The sequence below is a fragment of the Typha latifolia genome, chromosome 1 (assembly GCF_019914945.1).
Source record: "Typha latifolia isolate L0001 chromosome 1, TyphaL0001v2, whole genome shotgun sequence".
NCBI classification, from domain to species: Eukaryota; Viridiplantae; Streptophyta; class Magnoliopsida; order Poales; family Typhaceae; genus Typha; species Typha latifolia.
Genome location: NC_133086.1, coordinates 6,866,583 through 6,878,184, shown reverse-complemented (window position 1 = coordinate 6,878,184; position 11,602 = coordinate 6,866,583). Strand labels below are relative to the sequence as shown.

The window sequence follows — 11,602 nt, the reverse complement described above, 5'->3', positions numbered from 1 at the left end:
ATATTACAATCACATCGGATTAATTTCCACCGTTGGTTTATCGTCCAAAAACGAAGACAATTCTAGAACACTACTCTACTACTAAGATCTCAAAAAAAAATTAAAAAAACTGACGGTTGAAAAGCATGAGAGACGATTACTTTCAGTTTGATTTAATATAAAAGCATCAACTTTGATGTTGAACCGCGGAGCTCCTTCCACCCCACTCTCTCCTCGACGTCTCAAAGATCTCCGCTTCTCTCTCGTTCTCGTTCGCGTTCTCTCTTTGAACCAGTGAACAAATCTTCTATTATTATTTTTTTTTTCTTACGAATATCTTACCGTACGTCTAGATCTTCTCTGTCTCTCTTCTCGGCAAGCAAATGGCGATCTCTTTTTCGGTCCACGCCACTCCGATCTCCTCGCTTCTCCTACGAACTGCCCGTACTAAGAATTTGGCACTCTCGCGCCGCACCGTTGCTTGCCTCACCTCCCATGGCGACGCCACCACGGCCAAGGCCACGAATTCCCCGACGCATTCCGATGTGGGGTTCGACTACAAGCTCTCCGCCGAGCGGGGCGATGGAAACGCCGTCGCCCGCCCGTCGCCTTCGGCCGAATCCACCATTGAGAGGGTCAGTGGAATTTCGTCGTACAGATTATCTCTGTTTGTCTCATATAGTTACTGGAACGGTTAGAAATGGGGTTTTTGTTTTATCCAATTGGGTTTTGCTTGGATATGCTGTGGAGGTGTTAATCGCTAATTGTGGGGTCGTACCCCGTTTGCACCTGATGATCTGGGATGAACAGTGAGATTAACACTTTTCCTTATGCATCTTTGGCTTCTCTACGGATTGATAATTGTTAGATGAGTAGGGAGACTTTAGTTTCGCTCTTGGCAAATTCTAACCCCTATAGATCCCAGAGGTGCCGGCTAGCTTAGTTTAGAAGTTGGACTTAAGGATTTATTCTACACTAACATAGGTTACTGTATAGTGCTTGCTAAATTAGATACAGAATCCAATGTGAAAAGAAGTATTGCTTCCTGGAGAGCTTTTGACTAGTATTGCTTCCTCGTGCTTTTCTCCAGCCTCTTCTCATTATGGTATTGTACTTTGCGGCAAAGCGGTTTAACTATAATCTTGACACTCTTTGATATATTTGCCCCTTTGCGTGCTAAGCAGGTGATTTTTGATTTTCGCTTCTTGGCTCTATTGGCAGTGGGTGGTTCATTAGCTGGTTCTTTGCTGTGCTTTCTGAATGTAAGTCTTTTAACCCATGCTTCTGTTCTAATGTGAGAAGGCCTGATGGCCCTGATACTCCTGACTTTTTTTCCTTCTTTTGATTTACTACGATTAGCTGATAAGTTTATGGCTCAACAGGTTCTCATAAGTAGATATTCAATATAGGGTGATGATGCTGAAGCTTTACATATTATCTGTGAAACTTATATGTATTCCTGATTGCAGATTCCTCTATTTAAGCAGCTAATGTCTGAAATGTACAAAACTACATTGCTGAATCTAAGCAATTTCATGGAGATAGCCTAGGATGCTGCAGGAGCAAAATTTGATCTGAGAGGAGTATTGTAAACTACATGCTCCAAATCTAGAATAAAGGACTACTTCTGACTAGCCCATTCAGTGTTAAGAGCGCTGATGGTATAAGATTTTAATATCATTAACTGAACCCTTAATTAAAATTGTCAGTATGAGGCATCCGTTAAATTACTGTTCTTGGTATATGAGATACAAGTAGCAATTTCATCAATGAATTGTTTCTGCAGATTACTTGGCTAGGATTTGGCTTATTTTTGGCCAGATTGGGATTGGATTGTCCAATTAGCAGAATTTCCTGAGCCTTTTGGATCTGATAGATTTCTATGTTCTTCCATCTTTCTATTTATCTATATACGGATTAGGAAGTCTCGTAAACCCTAATTATTGGTTGATGCTGAACTGTCATCCTGCTTGGTAAACTTTCTTACTACAAATTTTACAAGTTACGCTAACTCACCTGTCATAGTTTCCTCGGGTAAAACTTAGTAGCATTCCTGAAGAGTTATACTAGGTTAGCCATTACCTCTTACTTTCACTGAGCATGCAACATAAGTGCATGGGATGAAGTTTGCAGGTTAAGGATTATGGAGAAGAAGTATGACACAACATTGATCAATTTTTCTATGTACTCAAATGAACATGTGCAATTTTATGCAAGATTTTATTGGTTTATATCTTTTCACATAGATATAACTTTTAGCTGCTTATTCATATTGCTTCTCTCAATGGTTGGTTTCAGCTTAGTTGCAATGTTATGGACAAGTGTATTCTCTGGTATATATTTAGTGTGATACATATTGAGATAACTCTCTATCTAGTGTGAAATTTAAGTGGGCTGATAAGTTGACGCTCTTAATTAGGGCTGCGTTTACATAGTCGACGCATACAAGGTTTATTGGGGGAGCTGTGTCAAAGGGGTTCACACAGGACAGATGGTCCTACGCCTAGTTGAGGCTATTGGTGAGAATCTAAAAGTTTTAGCTTTGGTGAATGTTTTCTTACAAATTTATAGCTATATTACTATAGTGAACCATCAGTTGTATGATATAGAATGGGAAACTTTTATGATCCTTTTGAGAACCATGAATTCGGATACTAACATCTACTTTTGTCTCATGGGAATTAATGAGATTTTGCTTAATCAATATAGGAGATTAAACAAATTTACCTTTGATCTCAAGGATTCTTCATCAGATTAGTAAAATGATATGATGTTAGACTTGCATCTTTGACTTTTCGCTAGTTCATACTTGTTTATTATTTCCATAAGATTTGACACCTTAGACATTGTTCCATGATTTTTTTGTCTTCTTAAATTCATCTTGATTGTTATAAAAATTGGGAATTTGGACGCAATATCCTACATAAAAGCAGATTTTTGGTTCAAATCCTGTATTTACATTAATTACATGTTACGCCATCTTTTCCATGAAATGAGCAAATTAAACTTGAGTTAGGATTTCCAACAGAACTTAGCCATTGTCCCATTACAGTTTTATACTCTATATGTAATCCACTTAACGCCAGTTGAGTGGACTACACAAAACTAGAATTTAAGGCCATTACAGTCTAGTTGGTGAGTGCATCTCAGTATGATTTTATGGTTTCCACATTTTCTACTAATGCCCTTAACCTTTTAGTCCAATACCCACAGCCTTTAGGAATCACTTGAGCACACTAGCAATCACATGTCATTCACACTAGTATCTCCAATTTCAATGATTGAGTATTGTTTGAGAGGCGAATACTCTACAGTAATTCCTGTTTTCATTTTAATTTACTTTCGAATATCAACATTTTATTTTTCACAGTGCTGGACTGCAATATCATTATTTTTTCAGTCATATGGCTTGACTATTCATATATCCTATGATCAAACATGTTAAGGCTTTCCAAGAATTAAAAGTCACTAGACCAATAACTAATGTTTTTTTAACATAATGCCTTTATTGATTTCAGAATGTTCTTAAAAGTTAAAGGTTAAAACCCTTTATTTTGCAGATGTGTATCTTGCTGGAACTGTTATGTTGATATTTGGCATGGGTCTATATGGATTGTTCATCAGCAATGCAACTCCAGCAGTACCCACTGCTGTAGATCGTGCTCTTAGAGGATCTTCATTATTTGGGATGTTTGCCTTAAAGGTAACTGTTGAAGTAGTACCCATTATAATAAGAAATTAAGAAGAATATCAACTGATTTTCTCTTCACCTAGATAGTGATCACATCTTTGGTATTTTCGAAAATAATGAACATAGCTCGAGTAGCTTTTCGACCAACTTAACCACTATCGATACCTAGGAAATCAACCCCACTGATTCAAGATTTTTTATGGGGGGTAATTTCAGCTATAGTTGGGTGGGCTTTATTTGAATGGGACAGTTACTTAGGCCTAGTTTGGAATAACAAGGAACAGGCTTTATGAGATCAAAAAATCAATTTACAGAGTTAAAAGAGAAGTAAAAGAAAGGAAATAATATAACTTACATCAAGTCATGCTAATCCAGAAAATTTTAGCCAGGTTTGAGCATTACATAATTCTTTGTACATCTTACTGGCTGCGGCTGTTTTTGAATCTGTCCAGTACATAGACATTTTATCTATGTACAGCATAATGAGAGGTGGACAAACCAGTTTTTTTATTGTACTATTATTATTGTAGAACAAAGACTGAATTCTGTCAAGCTGCAGTTAAAGCAGAGGTTTTCTTTATTGCTTTAAATTTGCAGGAAAGGCCAAAGTGGATGAAAATCAGTTCGCTTGATGAGTTAAAGACCAAGGTGGGACATGTTATTGTTATGATTCTTCTAGTAAAGATGTTTGAAAGAAGCAAAATGGTGACAATAGCTACAGGACTGGACCTTCTTAGTTACTCCGTGTGCATTTTCTTATCATCTGCCTCCTTGTACATTCTTCACAATCTTCATAAGTCTGATTAATTTCCTATTGCAAATCTCAGATCATAAGGTATTGTCCCAAGTTTGTAGTAATATGGAGATCTATTTAATCTGATTCAGAATACATATTGTAGAGATAACAGAAAACTGTAGCTTGTTTTTAAGGTAGAAAGGACACATGCTTTTGTACGTATACAACTTGTTTGGAGGAAAAGGAAAAACAAGATTCTAGGGACTGGAGGGGTCAAGGCAGAGGATCAATGGATGTTTGTTGCAGATGAGTGATGCAATTTTCAGTGGTAAAGCAACTCAATTTCTGGAGATTTAGGCAATTGCAAGAGCTTCAGCATCTACTTCTGAAGAAATAATTGGCTGTGTCATTATTTTAAAATTTAAAACAGGAGCTGGATATAGATTGCTGAAAAGTTGCTTTTCTGCCTAACCTATTCTGATGGGAAGAATATATTTTTTTCCATCATTTGGATAGAATTTTAGAAAAGAATGGATGAGAAAGGGAGATAAAAAGATGGCCTCTGGTGGTCATTTCTTCTTCTCTCTCAATATGTGCAGAAAAGGGGAGAGAAAAGAAGAGGAAAACGTATATCTATTTATACAAGAGATTTTTTTTCCCTCTATTCTTCTCTCCTACTTACTAGTGTTTTTCTTAAGAAAGTAGGTATGATTCGGTGGTTTGAAGTTTGCGTACTAGAAAGATTATCAGCGAGGTTATTAATGTCCTTTTTTTTTTCTTCTTAGAATCAAAAACTTCAAGAATGGAAGTGAAAATAGTTTAAAATTGAAAATTTTAATCTCAAAAACAAATGGAAGTCTTGCCGTTGAGGTCTATTTGATTTAAGAGAAATTTTCAAATGATTAGAGTTAATAGTAATTAGTTAAAGTAACAATAAGGTATTATACGAAAATTATAAGGGGAAAAAAGATATCTAAATACAAAATCTTTAAAGACATTAATCAGAAGAATTACCAAATAATCTACGCACAATAACTGCTTCACTTTTTTTTTTTTCTCAAAAAAATAAAAAAATAAAATAAATAGATATATTTCCCAATTGCCATCTCCCCTCTTCCGCTCGAGTCAAGGATCTGAATAACATCCTAGCATAATTACCCGATAATATTGAGGTATCGATTCAAACATGTATTACATCAATGAATCGCAGGGGCAATGAACTCAATATCGAGGACAATAGAACTTCTAATTTTCTGGCATATACAATCAAACAAGATACATCTTCCACTCGCAAGCATATGGAAGGTCATCAGGTATATCACCTGATGGCATCACAACAGAAAGCAACCAGTGGCTAAACCTGAAATGTAACTTCTCAGATAATATGATACACGAGATAAGAAGCTCTTCTTTTTTTCAAGTTAATTTGGGAGAGCTCTTTGATAGGTTAGTAACAGTAAAACTTAATAACAAGAAAAGGGAACAAGCAAGTTAATTAATCATCACTGGTTTATTGTATTGCTGACTAAAAAGTCATCTTCCTTTTGACGACGCCACAGGTAGTTTGACGCCTCAATCCAACGTGGGTTAACCAGAAATTTCTCATTCTGCAAGGCCCAGCGAGCATTTTGAGTTCCTGAATCTATCACAACAACATGGGTGACAGATGAGTCCACTTCCGTACAGCATGTTGCGCCTAACTGTTCTGCAATCTTCCACATTGGCTGATCCTCAGCACGTGATTTAGATGAGCACTCCCAGCTGAAAACTATCTTACACCCCTCTAATATTTCCTGGCGTATCTTTTTTATTACCTAAATTGGAAGTTCCAAAAGAGTAAATGTCAAGAAAGAATCTACGTAATTTTGCAGAACTTGGAATAACAGTCATAAAGAAAGCATTGCGACTAGAGGAAATTGACAAGTTTCAGATAGCAAACCAAAATCAAGTCCATAACAAGCAAATCTTTACAGCTAAACATGTCTAACTTAATACTCTTAAAACCCAATGAAAGTTGTCTGGATAGAAGTTAAATCAATGAAACGTTATCTCCTCTTCATGATTCCCTTATTATAAAAGGAAAGAAGAAAACATATGCACATATACAAGCTACTTATGATCGTGTATTTTACCTGTCTTACATCTCTGGAAGACAGATCAGTTTCAAGGTCCTGCAAAAGGAGTAGCAAGTACAATATATATTTAAGTTGAGAATATGTCTTGGAAATAAAAAGATCTCAAATAAATCCCAAAGCTAACTTTCTATTACTCCAATCACCACAAAACTTCTGAGTAATGGGAACAATAGAAAGATGTAGCAGTAGGCATTACTTAAGATCAACGGTGAAGTATCACAAGGAAAGGTGCAACTAACCGGATCAAAGAACATCTGGTGAATTCGCTTTAGAACATTTAAAATGGTTGCAAGGGCACCATCAGATTCTCTTTCATCTTTCCTGGCCACTGATAATGATATCGTGTTAAACCCAAACTGGCGGCAACTAGAAGCAAAGAAATGATACCTATCCATTAGAATTAGGTTTTCTTTATGCCTATGCCACACCTACAAGAGAGATTTCCAAATCAATTAAATTTTCCGGCAAAGAAAGTACGGATTTACCACTGCAATATGTAAAGTCTCAAAGCATAAGAAATATATTGTTATGAAAAATTTCATAGAAAGCCACTTGTTCCTTATCTGATATTCTCATTCTTCTCACTCACTAACTCATATTGGCACAACTTCAATAATATAACAGTTTCATGTTAGCATTTCAATCTGCAGGAAGAAAACTAGCCATAGACATGAATTTGGACCATGCTAACACCTTATGTCATCAGTTGAGGGCAATGTTGAATTTCCTTCTATTAGTATGTTCAGACAGTCTCAGATAAAGTAGTTTTCAACCAGTATTGATAACCTCATTCCTACTAAAGTTTAATTATCTAAAAAGGTTTCAACTGAGATAATAAGGATATATAGGGAATAATTTTACAAGAATAATTAGATTTCTCATTTCTCCACTCATTGGTTCATGGGAGTTATACAGGAACCAAGTGTCAATCTAAAGTAACTTGTCACAGTGAGAGGTGTCAGCTGGACTAGCTAGTACAGATATGTCAGAGAAATAGTTGTGGCTACTGTCAGGAAAGTCTGGACTGTACAAGTTCATTGAAAAAGGGAAATAGCAAAAGTTAAATCACAAAAGAGAAATTAAAACTAATTCAGCAATAAAATATACTTACAAACTCTGTGTCATCAAGAATCACCACAACACTTTCAGCTCCCAGCACCACATCGAGGCCTTTTTTATGTCTCTGGGTGCTATCAGATTGTGAAATCACTTTGGAATTAAAATAGACATTCCCAGGGTCAAGAAGCTTCACCATTTCAAGGGCATAAAAGCGCTCCCCCATAGTATACACATACATCTCAAAATATTTGCTTGCTTCTCTTAAAAAGGTTGGCACAAAGGGCCGTAACTTTGTTAGCATACGGATGGTGTCCAATCTGAATAAACTTCTGCCAGGATCATCTATATGGCATATTAAATAAAAGAAGTTTGTTAACTTTCCAAATGAGATAAATCTTCTGTACAATCTGTTGCAAAATAACTATAAGAAGCACACAAAAAGAAATAGATGCAATCCAGAGAGCGCAATGAAACTGGTCTGGACAATCAAAGAAAAAAATGCAGAAGCAAATAAAAAGAATAGTAATACCTTTCATGCAATCAACCTGTCTAAGTAAATATTCTTCTTCGGCAGATACATCTGCAAGGCAGGTTGAATTGAGTAGAGTATGGTCCAAGTCTAATATCAGTATCAGCCTTTTCCCATGCAACAGATTCTTTAGATCAGCTCCGCGTAGTCTATCGATCTCTCTAGTACCTAGTTTTAGATCCTGCATTAAGGAGAATTTTATGATGTCACACAATATTCTAGTGGATATGAGCTCACTTAAGACATGGGTAACACAAAGTTCTATTTAGCTCTAAACTTACTTTGCATTTATTTTCTTCAAATAACTTATGGAAATAGTTCCGACATATTCCTAAATTCTTTTCCTTTATTCACAGTTTTTAGCATTTCCTATTTACATTGTTTATCTTCCGATTATTCCTTTCTCTACACATTAAGATGATCGTACTTAACATAGATGACCTATTGATTATGATAATTTCTTCCTTCAGCAAGGATCATGTTAATGCCTAGATGATATGTGACTGTAAACTTTTACCTAGGAGGGATGTGCTGCCTATTTTTCCAAGCATCATGTCCGCAGCATGTTACACTGTTGCTTCTATGTAGCAAAAGCTTGAGGAAAGATTTCTTAGAAGGAAACGATCATTCATATCGCATTAATAAAAGCAGCCTCTTGTAACCCCAATTCTTTGTAAAGATAGTCTGCCAAAAACTTCGTAATTTGATTGACAATTCACCTCATACTAACATCTAGTATGCATTTCCCTACATATTAGAGAGTTCAAATATATTGAGGACAAAGAGTGATAATGGTATATTTCCCAAACGAATATTAATTATTAAGGGGGTCCAAATATTAAAGGAATTATAAGCCACTATATCTCTAGAAAGCAAAACCTGGAAAACAATGTAGAAGGGCATTGTCTGAGCCAATGCTGAAATCTGTGCATCTTATTATCGATAACTAAAACCTAACCAAAATCAACAATGGCAGGTATCAAACCAGAAATCAACAAGACTTGACATAGATCTAGCTAATAAATTTACCTTATGGATATAACCAAAAGCAACTGCTGATCCATCATCTTCCTCTAGCTGTCCACATCTCATGCATAATCCTTTAAAAAATCCAGGATGTGGAGGGCATATATCATTTAGGATTTCTGTAGATGTACCTGTTACAGAATGTATCATACATTATTGGACCAACATTAAGTTGAGTTTTTCTAACCTACTCAACCCCCAGAATATGAGCAATGCAAAGTGCAAACAAAGAATACTGGAAATTGCTAACAACAAGAGGAAATCTATAAAGGAAGATAATTTAAGCACATAAGAGCATGTCACATATAGCATTACATGAATTGCCATGCTAACAGTCTTCTTACTAAGCAGGTCATAGATCAGTGAAGGGATCTTTTTCCCCTCCAAATAGCCCCAGATTTATGATGTTAATTATCCAACTAACAGAGAACTGTTTCAAATTTTCAGGATAATGATCGATATAGTTAATTAAATGATAACATGTCCTTAGCTTCTCCTTGTAACAGAAAACCCCACCACCCCTTTCCTTCCTTGTATTCCATAAACGAAGGCAATGGTTCCATCGCTAGTCAAGTACCTATTGAGGTGTGATAACTTCATCCAAGATGGAGAGAATATAAGATGATAACAAGAGAAAGACAAACAGTTGTCAACTCATCTATTTTATATTAAATGGGGATTATGAAATGGTCAAGATCCATTTCTTAAATGGAGAAGCAATTTTTTATAATTTCAATTAAAAGAGATAAATTGCTTTACTTGTGGACATTGACTGAACAACTGATACCAATATTTTCTCGATTTGACTCTGCCATTACTCTCCCCTGCAACTCCTCCGTATCAAAGTCTTCAATTTTCTGTTTTTTAGTCCTGCATAAGCATTTGGCAAGAAGTTATTACATATGCACTCTATGAAAAGAAATTCTGTATAAGTTTAAAACTGCAGAGGCCAGCTTCACTTGAACTTGATGTATAACAATTAATAACCAGACGGTAACTATGTCACTGGATTCTAAAAGAGATGTTCATGACAAGAAAATAACATACAAAGAAAGCACCTGAAATTGATCAGTAAAAATATGGGGCGGGGAACAAGAAAGTCTGAGAACCTAGGTCACCGGATGGTTATTAAAGCTATTTAATTTTGTAACTCCAAATTTATGTTCATAAAAATAATTGCAGTCTTGTACAATAAAAAAAAATACATTAGACTTGCTTAAAACATCAAACCGTAAGAGGTTAACGAGAGTGAGTTGTTATCAGTGATGTCTTTTTACGCAAATATACCAAAACTGTTAATACAATATCTACTAAACACCTCCAAACCTCAGTAGAAAATTAACGAGACCAAATGGTCCTGCGGCCTAATCAAGTTTTAACCTTTTCACAGTACTTAACCTCCCTTACTCTAATTTTGCTAACACATTAGTAGTTGAACTCCATGTAAACTCTATTAACTATAAACGTCCGTCCCCACGCTTCCTACTATCAATTTATTAGAGGAAAAAAGAATGTAATTAAAAACTACAGAAGAAGTCCATTTCAAAAAGTATACCTCCGATCTTGGAATTCACTTTCCTCAACGCTAACAGCTTGGCCATCATCATCAGGACAAGATTTAGACGAAGCCAATTCCAACTCCGCATCAAGCAATGCAGCGAAATCATCGCTGCTGCTTGACGATAGCGACGGGGAATCTGCAGCCAAACTCATGCTTGCAACTTCGCAGTCATCCTGTTGCATGGAGTAGTAAGTGGTAGGAATAGAAACATGATGAAGACTCAACCACTGAACTTAGTGCAGAAATTATAGCTGCAAAACTTCCTGAAATTAAATGGACACTCCGGCTCAGATGAACAAAGAGATCAAATCGTGCGATACAGACGAAGATAGATTAAAGAGGCGTCTTTCGGTCTTACCTCGAAGGCTAGCTCTCCAAAGTCCACAGAGAGAGAGAGAGACTCTACGTAGGGATTTGACAGGTTTTGGGGACAAACGATTTAATTGTAGGGAATTTTCTATTTCCCACCCTAAAATTATGCGGCCTCAAGAGTAATCATATGCTAACTCTCAAAAAGAAATCAGCCATAATATATAGTTTGTTAATAAAGATTTCATCAAATATTAACCTCAATACAAATTGAATCAAACTCATAGCTTCTTTACAGTGATAGCTTTTCAAAACAAATAAAAAATTTCTTCAGAAAAGTGAGGTTAACCCCCAGTTAAATTGGCCTTCAAATAGAACTTAGTAGTGGCCCACCGAATAATACTAAGAAGGAAACTCAAGTATTCAGTCTTATCTGGAAAGGTCTTAAACAAAAATAAGACCTTTTGCAGCCACATTGGAAATCGCGAATCTTTAAAGCTTGTTACAGAACCTTCTCAATTAAAGAGTTCTATTTTTCACATCCCCATTTTGGAATTGTCAAGAAAAGAACACTGCA

The 11,602-nt window shown here is 36.0% G+C and overlaps 2 protein-coding genes across 4 annotated transcripts; one reads left to right on the top strand and one right to left on the bottom strand.

The window, feature by feature from the left end:
• Positions 1 to 64: 64 nt before the first annotated feature.
• On the top strand, positions 65 to 4,582 carry LOC140801209 (uncharacterized). The gene is made up of 5 exons (XM_073156215.1): positions 65 to 614; positions 1,164 to 1,241; positions 2,399 to 2,498; positions 3,540 to 3,682; positions 4,268 to 4,582. The coding sequence occupies exons 1-5, from the start codon at positions 363 to 365 to the stop codon at positions 4,475 to 4,477; spliced, it is 783 nt and encodes a 260-aa protein (XP_073012316.1). The 5' UTR covers positions 65 to 362; the 3' UTR covers positions 4,478 to 4,582.
• A 1,051-nt stretch (positions 4,583 to 5,633) lies between these two features.
• LOC140789690 (RNA polymerase II C-terminal domain phosphatase-like 4) lies at positions 5,634 to 11,181 on the bottom strand. 3 transcript variants are annotated; one of them, XM_073139491.1, is made up of 9 exons: positions 11,075 to 11,181; positions 10,711 to 10,889; positions 9,943 to 10,025; positions 9,159 to 9,286; positions 8,130 to 8,310; positions 7,653 to 7,942; positions 6,781 to 6,969; positions 6,539 to 6,577; positions 5,634 to 6,220 (listed from the first exon to the last, which is right to left on the bottom strand). In XM_073139491.1, exons 2-9 carry the CDS (start codon positions 10,866 to 10,868, stop codon positions 5,909 to 5,911), a joined length of 1,380 nt encoding a protein of 459 aa, XP_072995592.1. In that variant the 5' UTR covers positions 10,869 to 10,889; positions 11,075 to 11,181; the 3' UTR covers positions 5,634 to 5,908. The 3 variants fall into 3 exon arrangements, with proteins under 3 accessions (XP_072995592.1, XP_072995600.1, XP_072995584.1); XM_073139499.1 differs by lacking the exon at positions 11,075 to 11,181 and having other exon boundaries at positions 9,915 to 10,025; positions 10,711 to 11,046; XM_073139483.1 differs by lacking the exon at positions 11,075 to 11,181 and having other exon boundaries at positions 10,711 to 11,034.
• Positions 11,182 to 11,602: the final 421 nt, after the last annotated feature.

Excerpts from the sequence above, each read along its gene's own strand:
- LOC140801209 (XM_073156215.1), top strand. The coding sequence starts at position 363 with ATGGCGATCTCTTTTTCGGTCCACGCCACTCCGATCTCCTCGCTTCTC. Across the intron at positions 1,242-2,398 it reads CTTTGCTGTGCTTTCTGAAT|GGCTGCGTTTACATAGTCGA; the intron begins GTAAGTCTTTTA and ends GCTCTTAATTAG. Across the intron at positions 3,683-4,267 it reads TTGGGATGTTTGCCTTAAAG|GAAAGGCCAAAGTGGATGAA; the intron begins GTAACTGTTGAA and ends TTAAATTTGCAG.
- LOC140789690 (XM_073139483.1), bottom strand. The coding sequence starts at position 10,898 with ATGCAACAGGATGACTGCGAAGTTGCAAGCATGAGTTTGGCTGCAGAT. Across the intron at positions 8,311-9,158 it reads CTTTTGGTTATATCCATAAG|GATCTAAAACTAGGTACTAG; the intron begins GTAAATTTATTA and ends TCCTTAATGCAG. Across the intron at positions 7,943-8,129 it reads ACAGGTTGATTGCATGAAAG|ATGATCCTGGCAGAAGTTTA; the intron begins GTATTACTATTC and ends TATGCCATATAG.